This window comes from Mirounga angustirostris, unplaced genomic scaffold (assembly GCF_029215605.1).
Source record: "Mirounga angustirostris isolate CCGP_5_RB_7025 unplaced genomic scaffold, mMirAng1.0.hap1 SCAF_1, whole genome shotgun sequence".
Lineage (NCBI taxonomy): Eukaryota > Metazoa > Chordata > Mammalia > Carnivora > Phocidae > Mirounga > Mirounga angustirostris.
The window spans coordinates 167,325,766-167,349,852 of record NW_026991709.1 but is presented as its reverse complement, the minus strand read 5'-3'; the positions used below and the strand labels follow the sequence as shown (position 1 = coordinate 167,349,852).

Sequence of the window (24,087 nt, the reverse complement as noted above, 5' to 3'; positions counted from 1 at the left end):
ATTTTTTAGGAGTTTTGTAAGTATGTCCATAAATGATATTGGCCTTTTTTAAATAACATCTTCATCTGATTTGGGTATTAGGGTAATACTAACCTTATGAAATTAGTTATTTTCTCTCCTTTTCTATTTTCAGTAAGAGATTTTCAGTAAGAGATGCAGTAAGATCATGTTTTATTTCTTCCTTAACTGTTTGGTGGAATTTATCAGTGAAACCATGTGAGCTTGGATCTTTTTTTTTTTTTTAGAAGTATGTGTGTGTATTTGTGTGTGTGTATGAATTTGGTATCTTTTATATATTTGGAACTATTAATATTACCTACTCTGCCCTCAGTTTGGATAGTTTGTGTCTTTCAAGAGATTCATCCATTTCCTTTAAGTTGCTAAATTTATTGGCATAAAATTATTTGTAATGTTCCCTTACTACCTTTTGCTATCGGTAGGATCCATCAGTAAGGTTAGCCCCTCTTATTCCTGACATGATAATTTGTGACTTCTTTCTTTTTGGTCAGTTTTGACTAGAGATTTATCAATTTTATTAATCTTTTCAAAGAAGCAGCTTTTGATTTTACTGATTTTTCTCTCTTATTTTTTCTGATTTCAGTTTCATTGATTTTTGCTCTTTTCTTATGTCTCTCTGCTTTTTTTGGGAGGGTGGTTAGTTAGCTCTCTTTCCCGCTTATTTCTTAAATAGAGGCTTAGGTTGCTATTTTGACTGTCTCCTCTTTTCTAACATAAGCATTTGATGATTACATATTTCCTGCTAAACACCACTTTAGTTATAATCTATACATTTTGTATGTTCCACTTTCATTTTCCTTTAGTTTCAAATATTTTAGAATTTCCCTTGACACTTCCTCTTTGACCCACAGGTTATATAGAAGTGTGTTTTCAAAATTTCCAAGTGTTATTGATTTCTAGTTTGATTCTGTTAGGCCTGATGACATAGTTTGTACAATTTCTATGCTTTTAAATTTGTTGTTACTTTTTTTTTTTTTAATGGTCCAGAGTATGGTCTGGCTTAATGAATGTTCCATTTATATTTGAAAAGAATGTGTACTGTTCTGTTGTCCTGTGGATTGTTCTACAAATGTCAATTAGGTCAAGTTGGTTGATAGTGTTATTGAAACTCTATATTTTGAAAAAGGACCATCAGTGATTTTATACACACTGAAAATTAAGAGCCACTTACAGAGAGCTAACACTGATTGCGACAAAAGTGTAATGAAGCTCAACTTCGGATTAGAGTTCATATTTTTCTGTTTGTGGAAGCCTAGTACCATTTACGCAGCTGTCCATGCTCGAGGTGTAAGCTTGAAAATAGCTATCTCCCCAGCACAAGAACCAAGTTTATCCTCTTGTCTTGGCCTCTAGGTCTTCTGCCCATTGGATGGCCTTCACCTATACCAGCCTTTCTTAAAGTGTGTTTTATAAACTACTAGATCCAGGAACTACTACTAAGCAAGAGGTGGGGTAGTGAGGAGTGTATCAATTGCCTAGTAAACTGCTGCATGTTTCCCTGTCTTGAAATTCATAATGACAATTAATATCATCATAGCTCTGAGAAATCAGGAGTCAACAAATCTATTTTTTCTATTTAATCCCCTTAACTTCTAACAAAAATACATGTTATTAACTACCTTTTAAAGTTTTAGGATATATAGGATAACATACATAAAACACATATTTGAGGGTTGGGCACATAGTATGTGGTCACTAAAAGTTTGTTGCTATAATTTGCAGTCATTGGTGTTCTTGTTGTTGTTTTATTTTTAGATTATTCCATTGGCTCTGACCTTTAAAAGTTGGGATGGATATGAAGGTGAAAAAAGTCCTGGGAACGCAAACACCAGAAAAGCCACAGAAATTAACCTGAGTTTTAGGTGTTTCAGTACATTTTTTACTGAAGTATATTGATTACAGTTTTCTTGTGGTATATTGCATTCATTTTAAAGACCTTCCCCCACCCAGTTTGTCAACCTAAATCTACCTCCCCAGGTTCGATATCATTGGTGTTCCTGGGCATCATTAGCCATTTATAAGTGCAGTACTAAGAAAATCAGGCTGTGCAATGTCATGGAAGGTGCACCAAGTTATGAACAACAGGTCAGGACTTAGCATGACGTCTTAAGCCTTCCTCATTCAGCAATATCACCAAGGAAGTGCTGTGCACTCAGACTTCAAAATTCCCTCCTGCCCAGCTACTCACCCTGGTTCCTTTGGTATCTCTGAGGGAACTTTATTGACACTCTGCTTTCTTTTCTTAAACAGGTGGGCTCTGCATTGCGCAGTCCGTGAGAATCCCCCAAGAGCGCAAAGACAGAACCATTGACTTTGATAGAATTATCAAACAGCTCCTGGACACCCCCAACTCCAGGGCCGTCGTGATTTTTGCCAACGATGAGGATATAAAGTAAGGATGACTGGTGAAATTCATTAATATGCATGCTGCAACTTTAGGAGACAGAAAGATCAGGATACTGGCAGAGAAAGGGGAAAAGATAGCACAGAAGCAAATCTGCAATTACATAGTGGCCAAGTCTGTCCGTGCTTTCTCCCCTACACGAGTAGTTATAGCGAACCATGGGAGCAGCAGTGTGTTGCCATCATGTCTTCCTCCTCTATTAGCAAAATAAATGTATTTAATTACTTGTAAAAAGAGAAAACCACTAGACCTTTCAAAGGTTCTTTTATTAAAGATATATCCAAATGTAACAGACTTTTGTCCAAAGAATGGTTCCTCTTAATGTAAAAGAAAAAACATGTCATATAATTCTGGCTGTATTGCTACTGCTTTAGACTCCGTATGTTCCAAACCAAGCCAGTCTACCAGTATGTCTCTAAGCCATTTCTTCCTCTCTTTTCCTACCTTGATCCTCCTTGGAGTCAAAAATCCAATTGGAATCTTGACTTCCCATTTTTCCTCACTTCTTGCATTCTTGGCCAAGTCATGTAGAGTTAACCTTTGTTTCTAGAACATAACATGCCCAGAATGTGTTTCTAAGACAGAAATGTGCCCTGATTTCTTCTCAGCCCACTACCACCTTGTTCCAGAATATTTATTACTTAAAATAAACAGTAATTACACCTGCTTTTTTAAAACTATTTAAAAAAATCTGGGTTATAAAAAAAAAGTTCCATTCATCCTGCCCTTCGCTAACAAGGTCTCCTCTTTAGATGCAATGCCTAATGACCTGTTTCTTGTATATTCTTCTAGAGACAGTCGGCATCTCTTTGCACAATGGTGGCATGCTGTGTGTACATCTTGTTCTCTTCGCCGCTAGCCTTTACTTGCTATTTTATCATGGATGTCTATGACTGTCAGAACCTATCTCTTCAGTCTTTTTAATAGCTGTGCAGAATTTCATTTTACATCCATGCTGTCATTTATCTAAATGCTCCCTTATTGGTTGACATTTGATTACTGACTTTTGCAATCATAAATAACACTGTAGTAAACTTCCTTTTCCACAAATCTGTGCACACAAATATAAATATACAAATATATCATATTAATATAAACATATTTTGAGAGTTGGATATATAATATTAATATAACACAATTATATAATAATATGCAATTATATTGTTTTATATATTTATCTTTTGTGTTTTTAACATAAATTCCTGGAAAAGATGTTTCCAGGACAAGCTGTGTCCCAATATGATTATTGTTTTCCAAAGAGGCTGTGCTGGTTTATATGTCCACTGATGTGAAAGAGCTGTATGGGATTATTCAGTCTTTGTCTTAGATAAAATATATCACTTAATTTGAAGGTGGGTATCCTTTATTAAGAGAAAGTTTAAGGGCCCAGGCCATTATTGCATCGTGCTTGGATTACTGCACTGTCCTCATCACGAGCCTTGCAGTTCTGTGTCTCTTCCCTCCATGTGCACCCTAAATGCTGCCCCTGGATCCATCCATCATTTTCCCAGTATTCAGCCCTGATCACGGGTAGCAGGACTATTCAATGGAAAGCGAATGAAACCTGACATTGAGCTACAAGAGGTGTTTTGCTAATGACCACTGTGTCACTTTGGGAAGTTGCCCACTGTCACCCCCTTCCTGCTTCCCAACTTCTGAGGCCTCAGTTCTCTCATCAGTAAGATGAAAATCCTTTCTGAGCTCTTTTTGTGGTTCTCCAGCCTTGTCCTACCATTCTAATCTTATTTCACTCCCTGCTACTTCACGTTTTGTGTTTCCTCATTCCGTGGTCTTTGTGTGTTCTCTCGCATGCGCCTGTAAGGCTTTTCCTTCCTCGCTTTCTCTTAACAGTGCCATCTCTAGTGTGGCTTTCTGAGGGAAGCTGTCTCTACACAATGCAGCTTTGGCACATTCTTCATAGTTGATGTCACTGATGTTATTTTACATCACTTGATCATTTGATTAGTGTCCACATTCTCCGCCAGTCCATAAGCATCTCTGGGGCAGAGGTGATGCCTCATTTGACTTCTTTCCGTATCCTCAGTCCCCATCACGGTGTTCAGTACAGAGAAATGCTCAAGGAACAGTGCCGAATAAATGAATGAGTAAAGTCAGTATGCTAATGCACTCTATATAAGAATTTAAATACAACTTCTCTGTCTGGATTTCACAGTGCTTTAAAATGTGTTCCTAATTTGACATTTAGACCCCACCCCCACTCACCCACTTCCACACCAGAATACATGGCTCTGGTCCTCCACAGTCCTGATTGCTCTTCCTCATGGCCGTTATTCATAGTGGTTTTTTCTCTCCTTCTCTACTTATTGAAATTATCTGTTTTTCAAAGTCTATCTCGAACATGCACTTCTCCATGAAACTGTTTCTGGTCACCCCTTAAATGTATTATTTCTCTCCTTTAAATTCTCGAGTGTTGCTCTTAGGGCATTTTTCTTCTACAGTTTGTGTTATAGTTGTTTAAAAGATTTTGTTTTCATAATATTACTCTTGGGGTTTGTTTGTTGTTTTGGCTTAATACCTTGATAAGGTGTGGCTTTGTGTTTATTTCTTTTTTTTTTTTTTTAAGATTTTATTTACTTATTTATAGGACAGAAAGAGACACAGCGAGAGAGGGAACACAAGCAGGGGAAGTGGGAGAGGGAGAAGCAGGCTTCCTGCTGAGCAGGGAGCCCAATGTGGGGCTCGATCCCAGGACCCTGGGATCATGACCCGAGCCGAAGGCAGACGCTTAACGACTGAGCCACCCAGGCGCCCCTTTGTGTTTATTTCTAAATACACTGTACATGTCACATAAAAATTAGTGCAATAGCTCTGGTGACTAATTCATTATAATATGTAGGTAATGTCAGGTTTTAATTTGGGATGTAGAAATGCATGCAATCTGCTCAATAACCATGCTCATTCTTTTGCTTTGGGGTTTGTTTGTGTGCTGAATATTGTTGTATGCTGTGATTCATAGCAGTGATAGCAGAACTAGTTCTTGCGCACAGTCATAAAATTTAAGTGCATATGTGAGTTTCTTCCAAAACATGATCTTAAATACACCAATGTCTGAAAAGTATTGTTAACTCACGATGTTATGTTATTTCTTTTTTCAGAAGATTTACACTGTAAATGGGAAATTTTGAGATTTCTTAGAACATTAACTTCAAATACTTTGTCAGAGAATGGCAGTGAGGAGACAGTAATATCTAGATTTTAAAGCTAAAATAAATGCAAAGTAAGTCATGGATACTAATAATTTGGATTTTAGACAAGAGTGGATCCTTTTTCTGGAACACTTTATTCTGATTATAAAAATAATACATAACTACTGTATATCCACTGGAAATGGGAAAAGGTTTTTTTTTGTTGCTATTCTTTATTGAAAGGAGCCGTTAAGTTTACTTTGTCCCCTGGTTATCTAGAAAAAATAAAGGCTAAATAATTTCCTATAAAATTTGCAATCCCCATACTCAGAGATAACATAAAATTCTGGGTTAATGTTTGCCAGCATTTTTTTCCAGACATTCATAGATTTCCCCAAAGGAATCTCCTGCTTTTTATCTTCCACTTTTTGTAATTCGCATGTCACTTTTGATGCCATAAGTATTTTTAAATGGTTTAATCTTATTTATCATAGTCCATAAACCCACACTTTTCCATTTATATTAAAGTGAACATCTACTTTTTGGATTTATGTAGTTTTGTCTTTTCTCCCCTGTTTTATTTGGCTTCTGCCCACCTTTGTAACCTCTTCAGTCTCTGCAGTGCCTTCTAGGTGGATTATTAGGTTAGCAATACGTTGTGTATTATCATTATTTTTGTGTGCTCTCAGATGGCCCTATACTCCTACCTGTGTGTATATACACACGTACAAGCAACATCTAGGCAGCTCTTCTTATATACAAGTTGAATAATCTTTTGCAGTTTTTTTAATTGATTTTTCTTTTTAACGAGCACTTGTGGAAATCTAACTCAGTATATTCTGATTGCTTTCCAATCCATCCTCACTGTCATTTGTTCAGACAGATTCCTGCTGCTCTGAATTGAGGTTGTCTGCAGTAATGAGCGTATGTTTTTGACAGCGTATTTGGTCATTTCCTTTGGATTGATTAGTAGAAATTGTATCTCTAGGTCAAGGGTACAAATAATTGATTGCATTTATTTTATTAAAATAATAAATGCACATATTAAAAAAATTAAAATATGACTGAAAACACTTTGATGCAAGGAGCGGTGTCCTGTCCTGTCCCTTCAGACTTCAGACCTTTGGTGGACTGATCAGACATCCAAATTTCCATTCCATTAGAGGGTCTCTCTATGTCAGTATATGCAATTCTTTTCTAGGGTGGTCCAGGTTTTTCCAGAAAAGCTATTGTCTACCTGGGGTGGCACTCCCTTAGCTTCTAGCATTCTGTCAGCAGAAGTGTAGATTTCCTAGAGGGTCTTACCATTTCAATACTTAGTGGTAAATTTAACTTACCTTCCTCCCCCTCATGTTTAACTCACCATCTCTCACTCATAACCTTCTGGTTTTTGGATGTTTACAATATCAGAACCTATTACTTAAAATTTTATTAGTAAATTGCCATTCCATTTTCTGCCTGGAAGAAAAAGAAGGAAACCTGAGGTTTTGCTTTTTATATATACAACCTTTCAACCAATTCTCCTTTATCTGGCCATGTACCTATGTGATACTTAGTACCTCCAAGTCTTGAGAAACAAAGAGCTTTGTTTCTATAACCCACCAAAAGAGCTTTAGTTGTAGCTTCCTCTGTTCTACAAATGCAGTTACCTATTATCTACCTCTTATTTCAAAAATATATTTTAATAACTTTACTATGAATGATTAGTTTTCCTTTTGTTTTACTTGCCTTGGTGCTCTTGTTATTTATGAACATGGGCTATAAAATTTTCAAGTATAACATACTTGTTCATTTTAATAATTCTAGACCCTTAATTTAGATTGACGTGTTGCTTTCCAGAAATTATACATACCACCAGCAGTGAATGGGAGCATTCATTTCTCTTGCCCCACAACCAAACTCACAAACCAAACCAAAACAAAACAAATCTTTTGGCCAACATGAAAAGCAAATGTGATATCTTCCCCTAATTTATATTTTCCTCCTTTCTAATCTGTATGAATATGTATCTCCAGCTTACTGGTTATTTATATTTCTCCTTTTTTCTTTTGACTTTTGATGTTTCTTGCCAATTTTCCTCAAGCTGCTTTGATAGTTTTTCTTAGTGGTTTATAAAATCTCTTTATATATGCAGGGTATAGATCCTGTCACATAACTTTTTTTTTTTTTTTTTTTTTTTTTTTTGCCATTGATTACTTACTTTCTGAGAACTGGTATCTTGCTTTCCTTCTGCTTCATTCCTAATATGTATATGTTCAGCAGCTACTTCTTAACATTAATATAACTTTTCATGTTCTTTTTCACAGGCAAATCCTTGCAGCAGCCAAAAGAGCTGACCAAGTGGGCCATTTTCTTTGGGTAGGATCAGATAGCTGGGGATCCAAAATCAACCCACTGCACCAGCATGAAGATATTGCAGAAGGAGCCATCACTATTCAGCCCAAGCGAGCAACTGTAGAAGGTAGGGGTTTTATCAGTTGTAAAATACACTGAGAGAGTGGTTTGTGCTGTGCAGGATGGCTAAATCATGGATCTCTTTGAGGGTTTGGTGTTTTTATGTAATTTGTGCAGTATAATTTCAAACGTGTAGCCATGAAATGCAAATTTGGCCATATATCTGGTCTGTTCTTTTAGTTGATATTCCTCTTTTGAAGAGATCATGTATTTTCATGATAATTAGCATATTTTTTTCACCAGAGCTTTCCTAGAGAAGAGCATTACCATTAATAAGTGAAATAATAACACAATCCAAGTGTACTTAAGTGAACTGCATTTTCTGAGAGAATATTTTCCCTTTGCAATTTATCCATTACTTCTATAGCAGAATAACTACAGGGCTTCTTGCCCTCCTTACCTTGTGGGGTTTCTTCCAGCCCCCACGATGGCGCAACACACCACCTCTCTTGGGTACCAACACTACCTTGCCTTCTTGGGTCTCTTTTGTTCTTGCTCTCTTTCTCTTTATCTTACCTTCCTAAATCACTGCCCCCTTTCTTGTCCTTTGCCTCCCTTGCTGCTTCAAAGATTCTTTTAGAGGAAGAAGGAAGAGAGGGCTTTTATTGGCATCTTTCTGATATAACGAAAGTTGCTGATTACAATTTACGTTCTTTAATTTGAAAAGAAAAGTTATTTCTAAAAGAAGATACTGTAAAGAAAAGGAACTCCTCCGCTGGTATCCTCCTTTGTGTTTCTTTTCTGATGGGGCAGGTCTCCAAAGATTCCCTAAAACATGCTTGCTTTGCACATTAAAAAAGCCTCTATCCTCTCACTCAAAAGGGGATCAAATATTTGCATGTCTTTCCATTCTGTCTCCACTCCAATATAATTAATTATTTTCCCCCAGAAGGCTGCATGGTCTGTGGAGACCTTTTTGAACAAGCCAGGTTGTGGTTCTGTCACTGTTGCCTTTCTATGTTATCTGGGGGAGATAAAGATCCCATGAGTCACCCATGTGTTTCTTGGGAGTCTTTGAATTCATTTCATTCCCCAGTACGTGTCCTGAGAAGATTGCTTATCTTACAACACAGACCAGTGCATTTGCAGATGGGTTGCAGAAATAAGACAACATTTTAACTATCTCCAATCCTTTTTACTCAAAATTTTGAGTATCCACTGTGTGTCTTGCTCTGTTCTAAAAGTTGAAAAAACAAGGTAAGGACAAAATTCTTACCTTCAAAGCATACAGAGCTGAGAGGAGGTGTCAAAAATAGCCAAGGACTAGGTCAAATGAGATACGGTGTAAGCACAGTATGGACTAGATACCACAGGGCACAAAGGAAAGACTGCAGAAGTTTATCTCAGGTGGTGAGGGTGTGGTTGGGGGATACTCCTGAGAGGAGGTAAAATCATGACTTGAAGTTCATCAGGCAGATGATGAGAAGAACATCTTGTACTACCAACCCAGGGGACGGGAAGAGAAGAGTGAAGGACACACTAGGGTAACAGTAAATAATTCATTCTGCAGAACAGTCCTGCATTATGGTTCTGAAATTCTTATATGTCTTTAAAAATGTTCCCATTTATAGCACATTGGGAGAACTCTATTCTCCCCCAGAATTCCAGTCATTACACCATTGGCCCGATTGACTCCTTTCTATCCTTTAGGTCTCTGCTCAGATGTTAATTTTCCTTGGAAGCTACATGTGACTATTCCACCCCAGCCAAGTTTGAGTTAGAAGCCCTTTCTATTGCTTCGGCAGCATCCTACACGATCCCTACCATTGTAGCACCTCTTTACTTGTCTCTGTCTGGAAGCAGATCTCTTATGCATCCCCTGCATTGTGCCCCCAGCACCTAGAACTTGGCCTGCATATGGCAGGCACTCAAACAGATTTTTAAATGGTTGGATGCTGGACTGGTTGGAGGAATCATAGACTACCTGAGGTCCTGGCACAAAATATGGTAGACAAATGGGCCTGAGTTGGATTATGAAGGGTCTTGAAATTACACTAAGGAACGTGTTCTTTATTCTGAAAGTTTGGGCAGCATCTGAAAAGTGAAATGTGATCAAAAGGGGTTAGAAAGTTCACTCAGGTGACTTTATGGAGAGGTGAAGTGTAGGAGTTGGGTGAGAGCCAAAGCAAGCAAGAAAGGACTGAGATCCTTTCTTCCTCAGCTATAGATGCCACATAGACATGGATGCCCATACTCCATGGTTACCAGCTCCAGTTTCATGATATTTATGGAAATTTCTAAGTATCTTGAAGTTTTTTATAAATTCTTGAAATAAAACTTTCCTGCTATGTATTTATGTATTTAGGGATGCACAGAATTCTTTTTCTTTCTTTTTTTTTCTTTTTGTTTCTTTCTTTCTTTCTTTTCTTTTCTTTCTTTTCTTTTCTTTCTTCTTTCTTTCTTTCTTTCTTTCTTTCTTTCTTTCTTTCTTTCTTTCTTTCTTTCGTTTTTGATACACAGAGTTCTTAAATCAGACACAAAACAGCATCCTAAATCTTGCAAAAAAAAATTCTCTATATATGGAATGTCCCAAACAATGAAATGAAAGATAAATATTGTTAACAACAGAAACATTGGAATGTGATGGAGCAGCAACTCTTTATATAAAACTCTCCATCCCTCACCAGATAGAAATGAGGATTTTTTGGTAGCCAGTGTGTGTAGCTTCTGTCTAACCATATTGTCTATGTGCATTGCTACAAAGAACAGCGTAGATTTGTTCACCTAGCAGATGAAACAGCAAGATTGTGGCTGTGCATTTACAGTGACACACTCCTGAGGAAGTGAAAAACGAAATGCATTCACTTGCAGTAAGGTTTCTGAACCAAGCTATGAAATACCACAAATGAAACTAAAAATTGAGCACATTCCGTATCGGCAAATAAGTTTTCCTTTCCTGTCTAATTTTTCTTTCCTTCTGATGAATGTTCCATATTGATTACTACTGCTGTAGAACACCCTCCAAATATTTATAACACTGCTATATCCCTGTATCTTTGTGTTTTATAATGCTGTATGTACAAATGTAAACAGGAAAAAGCCAGGCACTAATCAGCATGTTTCTTTTCTTTAGATTTATATTTTGAACATGTTCAGCAAAGATCTGAAGTTTTGGCTGGTCTTTTCTCTATCTGCATAAATAATTAACAATAAATTGCTTTAGGCCAAATTGCTAGCAAGCACATGGCCTCTGTGAAAGTAGTGCTCATCTTCTTTTATCTTTTATCTGTATTTATTCTCCATTTATAGAATAAAGGGCCTCCGTGTTTGCTAGCCAAGTGTGTTGTTCTTCCCCCTTTCAATTGGGTGATGATAGGAATTGTGCTCGGGAAAGGTCAGCTGTGGCCCCGATGGCTGCTCGGCGTTCGCAGGATATCTGGAGAATGTCTCCACAACTTGGCAGCTCTCCTCCAGCTCCTGAGCCAAAACACTTCTGTAATTTTCAGTTTGTCTGAATTGTCTGATGAGCCAAGGGATCCCTGGCATGTTCCTCTCTTCTGTTGCCCCATTAACTAGGATTCTCTGTCATCTTCTCTAGCCCCCACCAAGTCCTCAGAGCAAAACATGTCCACGTTGCGTTCAACTCTTTGCCCTACAAAGCGCTCTGCTTCTCTGAGAATAGGCTGTCCGAGGCATTCTCTAATTATGGTCAACAGGGATCATGGACCAGCGTCTTTCCCTCTCTGCCATCATCATTAACATTAGGAGCTAGCGTAAAGAAGGGTGGATTTTCAAAGCTAACTAAAATGGCTCTGACTATTGGTGATGTTTTCAAATGGGGCTGTAGAACAGCTTGGTTCCTGAATTAAATCTGCAGTCTATGTAGGAGAGACAAAAAGTGCTCTGGACCTGGCAATAAAAAAGTTGGTTATTTCATGCTTTTGTAATTCAAGATTAAAATGAATTCTTTATTTTTCCTAACACCAGAGATCAAAGCTATGAAGAGCTGAACTAAAATATTTCTGGCTCCAATTTAGATGTGTCCTACTTTAGCCTTCCTTGAGTACCTGGAATGTTCCACACATATCAAAAGGTTTTGTTAGGGGAATGGGAGAAAATGCAAGAAAGAAAGCATTGCCTTAAGCCACAGGGCTATTTGTGAGTAACTCATCTGCCTTTTAGAGCTATCACCTTTGTAATAAGAGAGCAGTGGGAGGATTGCCTGTTCAGTGTCATGACAATTTCTTTATTGAATCTTTAACAAATAGCTTATAAACTCTAGCAGGGTATCAGGGACCAACCTAAATAGTGAGATGTAGCAAGTGACAGTCTAGACCAGGTCCCTCCCTGCTCTCATGGAGTTGCCTACTTAATTTAGAGGTGATAAGTGATGATGAAGAAAAATATAAACAAGAAACTATCATATTAGAATAATTTCCATATTTTTCCCCTGAAAGACTAGCTTGTAAATTATGGAGATACAAAGGAAGAAGAGAGATCAGGACACAATACAGGTCAAAACAAAGATTGGGAGGATGTGGGTGCAGGCCAGTGGCTCGAGACTCTCTAGCCTACTGTAGATTCCTGGCTCCTATTTATATCCGATTCTTTCACTGGTTAAAATTCACCAAGATTTCCCATATCCCTATTCCTTACTGATCTGGAAAATATTTTTTTTCTTCGAGATAGATCAAATCATTAATCTTTTCAAAAGACTACCTGCTTTTCCCAGAGTTAGTCTACCCTGCAAAATCAAGCTCATTGCTCCCCAAGTCCAGAATGTGCCACATACCACCTTTACAGCAAGGACCAAACACACCTTGCTCACCTGTAGCACTTAGAACTAGAATCTGAACCTTGAGGGCAGTGCCTACAGTCCATGGGTTCCCTGAGATTAGCCATCTTTTCTTCTACTCCCTTAGCGTTTACTGGAGGATCTGGCACATAGTAAATTTTTAAAAAGCTAAATTTGTCTTTTTGTCTCTTCTATCTGAAACTATCTATAATATCTGAATATGCAAACTACTGCATTTTTGTGGGAATTTGAAGTTTTCTCAGGACAGGGAAAAATACGTCCAAAATGGTTTCTCTTTGACTTTGTATTCTAAGACATTTAGTAGAAAGGCCACCTTCAGGAACGACCAGGATCTCATTCAGGATCACTCCAGGAATTTCAAAGTGGGTTTGCACACTTTTCTTTTCGCTTGCCTTCGGAGCACCTCTTGCCTTCTTGGTCTTCTTACCTTTGTTTTCAAGGTTGGAGAGACTTTCTGGGCAGGACCGGCACCATGGCTCAATTTGGTGACTTGTTAGGATGTTCTAAATATACAAGGGAAGCTTCAGCTCTGACTCCTCAGAGAGCAGGAAGCACAGATAAGGCTGCCTCTGTTTCTCTTGGACATCCCAGTGGAAACTTCCTTTCTGGGCTGTACTGTTTCTACTGATAGAACAGACCAAAAGAGAGAGGGCAGGCAGGTCACAGGGTTGAGAAGAATAGGTGTGTGAAGAAAAACACCATCTTATTTTTCATCTTGTGTTGTTTAAACTAGAGATTGTTGGCCTTGAGCAAGTGGTAAGAAATGTAAACAGAAACATCTGCAATGTAAATAACTATGGAGAGCTGAGAACAATTTGCTTTATGTGTATAAAGGCCCAGGTTTTGAGCCATGCTGTCTCCCGTCTCCTAGGATCAGTGCTTTCCTAACGGGCTTCACTTAACTGGCCACCCATCATTTCCTACCCAGCGAATATGGAAACCAACAAGAAAATATCCAGTCTGTTTGCATGATATGCTGTCTCCTGCCCCCAGTACCCTGAACACTCACAGCTAAGAGTTGGATCTCTAGTATGTCCCACTGGTTGAATTTTTGGCTATGAAGAACTAGCTAGTTGTGATTCTAAATGTATTTACTGCAGTGATACGTGTTACCATAATTATTTTGTGTAATTAAAATTGTATAAACCGAGAATTAAGTGCAGAGAGAATAAGAGAGAGAGATGCAGTTTCAAAGAAGATACATTCAAATTCTATGGAAAGATTTGATAAGTTTGTCACTGTTAGTTGTGGGCTAAATTTGGTGGGGATTTTGGAGGGAAATCATAAACAATAGAAACATACTACACTTAATTACTGTGCAATTATCTTTAATATTTTATTTCATTTTAAAGACCACAATACTGGGGCACCTGGGTGGCTCAGTTGGTTAAGCATCTGTCTTCAGCTCAAGTCATCATCCCAGGGTCCTGGGATTGAGCCCTGCATTGGGCTCCTTGCTCAGCAGAGAGTCTGCTTCTCCCTCTCCCTCTGCCTGCTCCCCCTGCTTGTGTTCTCTCTCTCTCTGTTAAAATAAATAAATAAATAAAATCTTGAAAAAAATAAATAAAGACCACAATATTGAATTTTATTACAGTTGATTCTCCTTTCAAGATTATGACAGGGAGGCCAATTGCATGATGCATATTCACAAAAAATATCTTGATCTCACATCAGAAGATTGACAAGTGAGTGTGTGTTTGTGTGTGTGTGTGTGTGCATGTATGGTTGGATGGATTTTGAGTTACAACATTTAATATATTTATGTATTTTTAATGATTTATTACTAAGATAGAGATTTTTGACTAACTGACCAATCTTGCATCCTAATTATATTTAATGATAAAGTTTCCAATGTACTTTAATTTGGGCTTTCCTTCTCTAGGATTTAAGGTTTTCACCTGTAAATGAAACTATAGCACCCCAAAGTTTCCTTCTAGGAGGAACATTGTGGGAGTGATTATCTATTATTTCTGCATATCCTGCATCCACTCTATCTTCTCATTACAGCTCCCCCATTCTCACCTAGGGACTCCCACACTCTTCTGTCAGTGCATGTGACTCAGGTGACACTGATTCTAACCTTTGGCTCTGAGATAGGGCACAGAGTTCATATCATACCCCTGGCTCCAAGTCTGGATCAGGACTTCTTATGTTCATAAACTACAGAGCCCTGTTATTTGTATAAGATCCTTCAGAATGGGTTTCTGTAACTTAACATCTCAAATGACTTAACAAACATGATTGTGTATTAGGACAGCCTTCTGCTAGGCCTTTTGTTAGATGTTATATCTGCTCTGAGTTACATCCTTTCCAAGTGCTATTTACCTCACTTGGATGTCCCTGTCTGCCTTTTCTCCCCTTCTTTATCCCTCTCCCATGAAATCTGTACATTCTTCTCTTATGAGACCATTGGTCTCATCAACCCCATGGTGTTTTCCTTCCCTTGTTCCTAATCTCCTCCTCTCAGGCATACAGTGGCTCTTCTGCTTGTGAAGCATCTTCACACATGGTCAGTTATTCTCTGTGTATATCAGGAGAACGCTAACTGAAATCTAAGTGTGGCTTTGGATATTTCTGGGAAATACAGATGAACTATCAGATCACCCTCCAGAAATCTGTTTCAGAATTCAGAGACCCTTGAGAGAGAATCCCTTCTAAAGGAAGAATGACAAAATGAGTCTAACCCAGTAAGAAAGTCTTAGTTGTCAGGAGAAAGAGACAAATTTCCTCTTCCCAGGCCAGAACTCATTGAATTCATACATGATTTCCATAGGGAACAGGCAGACTATACAAAAAAAATAGATCTCCCACTGTGGTAACAAATAAACTCTCAATGACTAACACAACAAACAAATACTGCTCACCCATGTGAAATCTGCTCTGACTTTGGGAGACATTCCAGGGCCGTTGGCCTCAAGGTACTTGTTCAGCCTTCTAGGCTGTTTCTATCTTATGGCACATCCATATCAACACATTCCATGCAGCATTGCCAAAAAGAGAGTGGCATATTCACAAACTATTCTTAAACGCTTTTATTTGGAAGGGATGCACATTATTTCTACCTCAATTTCATTGGCCAAAGCAAGTCAAAGCAAATTTTCTCTTCAGGGGAAATTCTGCATGGAGCTAAAGGAAAGCTGAATACTGATGAAACTAATTTGTGTCTATCTCGAGTTCCATTTGACTAAAAACTGTCAGCTATTAGGACACTCATAATAATACTGTAGAATGTCCTAACAAGAGTGCAACATATGACTAGAATAGCATTCTCTGCTACTTTGCCCCAGACCTCTGAATAACTTTGACACCACAAGTACTGCTTTGGTAGCAATGCAAAGCAGGGGATCCTGGTGTCAGTGGAAAATATGGTGCTTGGCAGAGCCCTGGAAGTTCCACTGAACCCAGAAGATATCCAGACGATAAAAGTGATTCCTAGCAAATAGTCAGATACTTGGCGGACTTGTTCATGAAGATGTATGTGACACCCTTGAATAGACTTTGTGCATGAACCACATGGGAAGGTGTCGGTGGGGCTTGTGAGGGCATAGATAATATGACTCCATTTATTCCTTCTAGGCTGTGAGGCTTGGGGAAATCCCAGTTACCTCTGAGAATGCAGATTTGTCATTTGTGACCAATGCTCTTGACTGTTCACACAGCAGTTCTTTCTTTCATCCTCCTCATGCTATGAAGTTTAAAATGCCAAATGCTCACTTATCTAACTCCCCCTGCAGTTAGGGGATGAGCAGGTGACCTAATCCTACCATTGAGACCCATGAAAACATTTTCTGAAGGAACCTCTCAGAAATATTTTCCTCTCTTGGGGAAAAAAAAAAGGGCATGTTACTACAGCAACGATCCAACTTATCCAATCCAGGACAAATTAGAAGTAAAAGAGGGCATAAACTGTAATTTTCCCAGGCAAAGCAGAGTATGTGGTCACCCCTCCCATGAGGAGAAAAACCCCTGCCTTCTTCTCTTCTTGTGTTTGTCATGTTATCTTGTGAGGACAGGATACTTGGAGTGATGGCAGTCCTCTTAATGAGGGGAAGCAAACACAACAAAGGAAAGCACAGAAGACAGATGGAAAAACCTGGGTCTGTAATGACTTGTTTAAGTGGTTGAAACTATCCTGGAATTATTTATCTTGAGGATTTCCTTTCATGGGAGAAAAATCGCCCCATATCTTTAAGCCACTGTTGAGCTAGATATTTTGTTATGTGCAGCCTTGAGGTACCCTGAATCATTCATCTGTCTTACTCACTATGTATACCTAGCACTTGAAAAAGGCCTGTAAAATAATCTCATCTCTTATAAAATATTTGATGAATGAATGGATTTTACAAATTAATGTTTTTTAAAAATACTATATGTTTTTAGAACAGTTTTAGGTTTACAGCAAAATTGAGAGGGAGGTACAGAGATTGCCCACATACCCCTGCCCCCACACATGCATAGCCTTCCCCATTATCAATATCACTCACTTCTACATTGACCCAGAATAGCCACTCAAAGTCCATCATTTACCTTAGGCTTCACCTTTAGTGTCATATAATCTATGGGTTTGGAAAAATGGGTAATGATACATATTTATCATAATAATATCATACAGAGTATTTTTACTGCCCTTAATATACTCTAGGCTCTACCTATTAATCCCCCTACCACACACACAAGCTACCACAGATCTTTTATTGTCTCCATAGTTTTGCCTTTTCTAGAGTGTCTTATCACTGTGATCCTAACACTTAGTAGCCTTTTTAGATTGGCTTCTTTAACTTAATAATATGTATTTAAGGTTCCTCCATGTCTTTTCATGGTTGGTAGTTCATTTCTCTTTAGTGCTGACTAATACTTCGTTGTCTGGATGTGCCACAGTTTATGTATCCATTCAACTGCTGAAGAACATCTTGGCTGCTTCTAAGTTTTGGCAATTACAAATAAAGCTGCAGTAAATATCCATGTGCAGGATTTTGTGTGGACATATTTCCCACCACTTTGAGTAAATACCAAGAAGCACAATTGTTGGAATGTATGGTAAGACTATGTTGTTTTGTAAGAAACTGCTGAACTATCTCCCAAAGTGGCTATACCATTTTACATTCCCTCCAGCAATAAGTGAGTGTTCCGTTGTTCTGCATCCCTCCCAGCATTTGGTGTTATCAGTGTTCGAGAGTTTGGCTCTTCAAATAGTGGTGTCCCATTGTTATTTTAATTTTCATTTCCCTGATGATATATGATATGGAGCATCTTTTCATGCACTTATTTGCCATCTGTATATATTTTATTTGGTGAAAGGTCTGTTAAGGTTTTTGGCCCATTTTTCAAATCGGGTTTTGTTTTGTTTTTTAAATTGAGTTTTAAGTGTTCCTCTCTACTCTCAGTAAGAGCCTTGTATCCCATGTGTCTTTGCAGATATTTTCTCTCCATCTGTGGCTTATCTTCTAATTCTCTTGATATTATCTTTTGTAGAGCAGAAGGTTTTTTGTTTGTTTGTTTGTTTTTAATGAAGTGCAGCTTATCAGTTTTTTTCTTTCATGGATTGTTACCTTCATGTTGTATCTTAAAAGTCATCAACACACCCAAGGGCATCTAGATTTTTTCCTATGTTATCTTCTAAGAGCTTTGTAATTTTGTGTTTTACATTTAGGTCTATTATCCATTTTTGAGTTAATTTTTGTGAAGGGTGTAAGTTTATATCTAGATGTGATTTTGTTTGAATGTAGATGTCCAGTTGTTCTAGTACCATTTGTTGAAGAGACTATCTTTGCTTCATTGTGTTGCCTTTGCTCTTTTGTCAAAGATTAGTTGATTATATTTATGAATGACTATTTCTGGGCTCTCTATTCTGTTCCATTGAACTTTTTGTCTATTTATTTTACAGATTCCATATTATATCAGTTACTATAGGTTGATAGTGACTCTTAAAGTTGGGGAGAGTCAGTCCTCCAATTTTGTTCTTCTCCTTCAATATTGTGTCAGGTACTCTGGGTCTTTTGCCTCTTCATGTCAATTTTAGAATCAGTTTGTCAGTATCCATAAAATAACTTGCTCAGATTTTTATTGGGGTTGCATTGCATTGGGATTGCATATCTGTAGATAAAGTTATGAAGAACTGGCATCTTGATAATGTTATATCTTCATATCTATGAACATGGAATAGCTCCATTTTTGTAGATCTTTGATTTCATCCTTCAGAGTTTTATAGTTTTCCTCATAAAGAACTTATACCTATTTAATAGAGAAATACCTAATTATTTCTTTTTTGAGGTGCTAATATAAATGTTACTGTTTTTAATTTCAGATTTCACTTGTTCATTATTGTTATATAGGGAAGCAATTGATTTCTATATACTAACCTTTTATCCTGCAAATTTCTGATAATTGCTTAATAGTTCCAGGAGTTTTTTGTTGTGTTGGTTGTTGTTGATTCTTTTTAGTTTTCTACATAGATGATTATGTCATCTGTAAATAAGGACAGTTTTATGCCTTTCTTCCAAATCTATAGAACTTTTATTTCCTTTTCTTGCCTAATTGCTTTAGCAAGGAGTAGTGTGAGGTGTGACCTTTGCTTTGTACCTGATCTTTGTGAGAAAGCTTTGAGTTTTTCAACATTAAATATGATGTCAGCTGTAGGTTTTTTGTAGATATGTCTTTAATATATATATATATTATATAGACATATATATATGTCTATAGGGCAAATCGTATTACTATAGAGTGAAAGTTCAGATAGCCTCAAGAAAGATTGTTACTTTCACTGTATATGCCTATATGTTTCACTACAGTTAATATTATTATCTTAAATTTTATTATGAAGTGAAGCCATTTCTTTTGAATAGATTTTTTCTCTTTTTTTAAGATTTTATTTATTGTTTATTTGAGAGAGACACAGACAGATAGTGAGAGGGAGCACAAGCAGGGAGGAGAGGGAGAAGCAGGCTCCCCACCAAGCAGGGAGCCCTACATGGGGCTTGATCCTAGGACCCTGGGATCATGACCTGAGCCAAAGGGGCAGATGCTTAACTGACTAAGCCACCCAGGTGCCCAGTGAAGTCATTTCATAAGCCTTTTTTGTAACAATTATAAATTATATGAAAATATCCATGCAAGAATTGCCCTTGAAGGAAAAATGAAACTAAGCTTCTGATCACTGATTGACAACAAAATTGTAGAATGTGGAACAGAGGTAGAATTAATATTGCAAACAAATACCCTTCCATTTGGAAATTGATAACTTAATTTTAATTTTAATTTTGATTAAAAAAGCAGAATGTGAAAGCATATTAATAAATATTTTTTAGGCCAAGCAACTATTACACTGATGATATTATTTGGGAGATTCATTGAATTAGCACCTTCTACACTGTAGAGATTATTTCCTTAAAATAAATCAGGACTGTTACGTGATCTTTGCCCAAATGAGAACTGACTGTAATGTATTCTCAGGGTTACAGACTATTCACCCAACTATGTCACTACCAGCTTTCCTCCCTAAGTTATCATATGAAGGAACTTTTACTTTATAAATGTACATCTGTTTTCTTTTACCCACTCCAAAATTGTTTTCTCTGTCATCACATAATCATTAATGTTTCTTTATACCACAGAACTATAATTGGATGTGAAGAGACCATTTATTGGCAGTTAAAAATCTTGATTCTCTACTATCTTTCAGGCACAGATTAGGTGCTGGTAACCAGAAAAGAATGATCCTTGCACTCATGGATTTTGCACTAGCAGAGGGAAACAGATAATAATTAATAGACACAATAAATAAATAAATAAATAAATAAATAAATAAATAAATAAATAAATGCAGATGGTAAATGGTATAAATTCGGTCTCTTCATTGATACTCTCATTTTGTTCATTAATCGTTTTCCTGGTTTTCTTTAGTTCTCTGCCCACAGTTTCCTTTAGCTCTTTGAGTATATTTAAGACAGTTGATTTTCTAGTAAGTTCAATGTCTTGGCATCCTAAGGGAGAGTTCCTGTCTTTTTTTTTCTTTGAATGGCCTACCCTTTACTATTTTTTGTTTGTTTGTTTGCTTGCTTGGTTATTGAAGGCTGCAGCTGTTTTTTGCTTAGTGACTTTTCCAAATATGAAAAGACTATATTCCTTGTCATATATGAAGTGCCTGCTCTGTTAGCTTATATTCAGCTATTTTTTTGACAGAGAGTTCCTTGAATGCCAGGTCCTAAAACAAACAAGCCCTCAAAAAATACTTTTCATGGTGAATTAGTTTGTTAGAGCTCTCATAGCAAAGTGCTACAAAATAGGCAGCTTAAGCAACAGCAATTTATTGTCTTACAGTTCTGGAGGCTGTGTTGGCAGATCCAGGTGTTGGCAGTGTTATTTTTTTTCATAGGTATGAAATAAAATCTGTTTCATGCCCCCTTGTGTAGTTTCTGATAATTTTCTGTGATTCTTTGACATTCCTTGGCTTGCCTTCATTTTCACATATGTTCTCCCTGTCTGTCTCTGTCCCAATTTTCCCTTTGTATAAGGATATGGGTCATATTGGATTATGGCTCACCATAAAGACCTCATCTTAACTAATTATATTTGTAATGGTCTTATTTTCAAATACATTCACATTTGATATACTGGTGAGGACCGCAACAAATAAATTTTGACAAACCCAAATAAGACGTACTACCCAGTCTTTGTGGATTGGCTCTGTTCTGGGGCACTCCTTCTAGGCTTAATTGGGCCATGTCCAATTCTGCCTTAGCCTTTACTTCCTGCCTTTGTTGAGCCTAGAGATTAGCCAAGGATGAGAGATTAAGGTCTCAGGTCTTTCCTGAGCACCCATCCTGCCCTGATTTTTTGTGTGGTTTTTTAGATTTTCCAGTGTACACAGGCACTTGTGAATGTCCTAATTTCCCAAAGAAACTCTCTTTTCAGATTTTTCTCCCAGGCTTTAGGCTGTCTATTATATGTTTCAATCATAATCTTTTGCTCCAGGTGGCTATGGGTTTTCCATTCACTTTATAATGATTATGAGCAATGTTTATCTCTTTTCCACCTTGAATAATTTCCAAGTTAGGCAAAATGGAGACAAATATGTTGTTTTAATCCTTCAGGGAGGCCCCATAAAGGTTAAAATAAAGAAACACGATATTTTTCTTTTTTTTTAATTCTATCAAACATTTTATTTCTTTTTTATTTTTTGTTTCTTCCCCCAAGTTTTTATTTAAATTCCAGCTAGTTAAAATATTAGTTTCAGGTGTAGAATTTAGTAATGCATCACTTACATACAACACCGGGTGCTTATCACAGCAAGTGCCCTCCTTAATAACCATCACCTATTTAATCCATCCTCCACCATCCATGTCCCCTCCAGTAACCATCAGCTTGTTCTCTATAGCTAAGAGTCTGTTTCTTGGTTTTCCTCTTTTTCCCCCTGTGTTCATTTGCCTTGCTTCTCAAATTCCACATGTGAAGGAAATCACGTGGTCTTTGTCCCTCTCTCACCCATTTTGCCCAGCACAGTATTCTCTAGCTCCATCCATGTCTACCACAATATTTTTCTGATAAGGTCTGCTCTGTTTTCTCCCCAGAACCAAGAATGAGAGTCTCATTCTAAGAATGCAGGTTGTAGTCTTCAGGTTTTCAAGACTGCCATTGAGACAGGGAGTGGGTGGGACAAAAGCAAATAAAAAAGCCAGAAGGCTTTTCTACCGTTTTCAAGTTACCTTTTTCTTAATTTAACATTCACTTGGTTGCTGTAAACCTTTTAGTTTACAGAGTTCTGACTTGGTTTTGACAGTTTCTGCTTGTTTCGGATATTTCTTTGGAGGGACAAGAGTTTATAGCTGCCTATAGAGAACAGTGCATTTGTCCTGGGGCAGGAGCATGCCTGGTGTATGTAAGGAGCAAGGAATGTGATGAGCCTGGAACAGGGTGAGAAAGAAGGAGATGAAGTCAAGAGATAATGGGAGGCTCAGATCATATAGGATCTTGCAGGCCATTGTAAAGATTTTGCCATTTATTATGAATAATGTAGAAGACCTTTGCAGGTTTTAAGCACAGGAATAACATGATATGTCATGCATATTAAAAGGATAATACTGTTATGTTGAATATAGAACATAGAGAAATAAGGATAAAGTCTAAAAGTATGGTTATGATGCTCTTACAGTAGACTAAATGAGAGATAATAGTAGGTGAACCAGGGGAGTAGCAGTGAGAGTAAGAAGTGTTTTGATTTAAAATATAATTTGAAAGTGAAACCAATAGGATTTTGGATAGGAAGGAAAGATAAGTCAAGAGTGATTGCTAAGTTCTTTACTTGAGCAGCAAGAGGGATGGAATTGTCATCAGCTCAGATGGGAAAAACTGCTAGTAGAGCAGGTTTTAGGGAAACAAAATTAAACAATATCAATTTTGGGTGTGCTGAATTAGAGATACTTAGACATCCAAGTAGAGATATGAAATGAGCAATTCATTATAGGAATCTGAATTTTAAGAGAGACTTCTGGAAACCTCTTAATTTCCTGGACTCATTAAAATATAGATGGCACTTGAAGTATTTTAGAGAATCATAAGGTACCAAATAGTGATTGCTGGAACATTCTAGCATTAAGAGGCTGGGAAGAGGAGAAACTAGATTGGCCAGTGAGCTAGGATAAAAATAACATGACTATGGTTTTTTGGAAACCAAGAGTAGAGGAATGTCATCTGCTTCATCAAAATACTACTCTTTAGTCATGCTTGGCAAAGTGGAGTTCATTGGTGATTTCTGACAAATTGTTACGTTTGAGTGGTGTTTACAAAAACCTGGATGAAATAGGTTTAGGACAGTATTGTAGGAGTGTATCTATAGTCAATAAATACCATCCCCAGCAACCTCTCCCCAGGTTTATTACCATAGACCTAAAGGAAGGCGGGTATGGTCACATAGATATTTGGAGTATCTTCAAAGGATATGCCATTATAAATGGCAAAAGGGCATAAATATTTAAGACAAATAATAATTATGCTTCCAGGATATCAAGCTAATTTTGTATGTGAGACCATGTCATAACATGTAGATAGAACAAAAGCCTTAGAGAAACTTAACAAGGCAGGTATTTACTATCTTAACAACACAATGAATTTACTTGTAGGCATTTGTTTCATACAGTTGTACTTACATCTTGGCAGATAGAAAATGTATGTGTGTGTGTGTGTGTGTGCCATAATCACCACCAACTGTATTGCTAAATACATACACAATGGATTTGAGTACAGAGCTAATCAACATCAGTTCCTGTGTTGTGCCACTAACTAGTTAGGTGCTGAGTAGGCATGCAGAAGTGTTT

General features: G+C 37.4%; 1 protein-coding gene across 1 annotated transcript in view; it reads left to right on the top strand.

Annotated features, from left to right (window-relative positions):
• Positions 1–2,073: 2,073 nt before the first annotated feature.
• The window catches only part of GRM7 (glutamate metabotropic receptor 7), a 392,637-nt gene continuing 370,623 nt past the window's right edge, over positions 2,074–24,087 (top strand). Inside the window, exons 1-3 of the mRNA XM_064592455.1 lie at positions 2,074–2,080; positions 2,269–2,410; positions 7,875–8,029. Coding sequence (XP_064448525.1) covers positions 2,074–2,080; positions 2,269–2,410; positions 7,875–8,029 — 304 coding nt within the window. The remainder of the gene's footprint in view (positions 2,081–2,268; positions 2,411–7,874; positions 8,030–24,087) is intronic.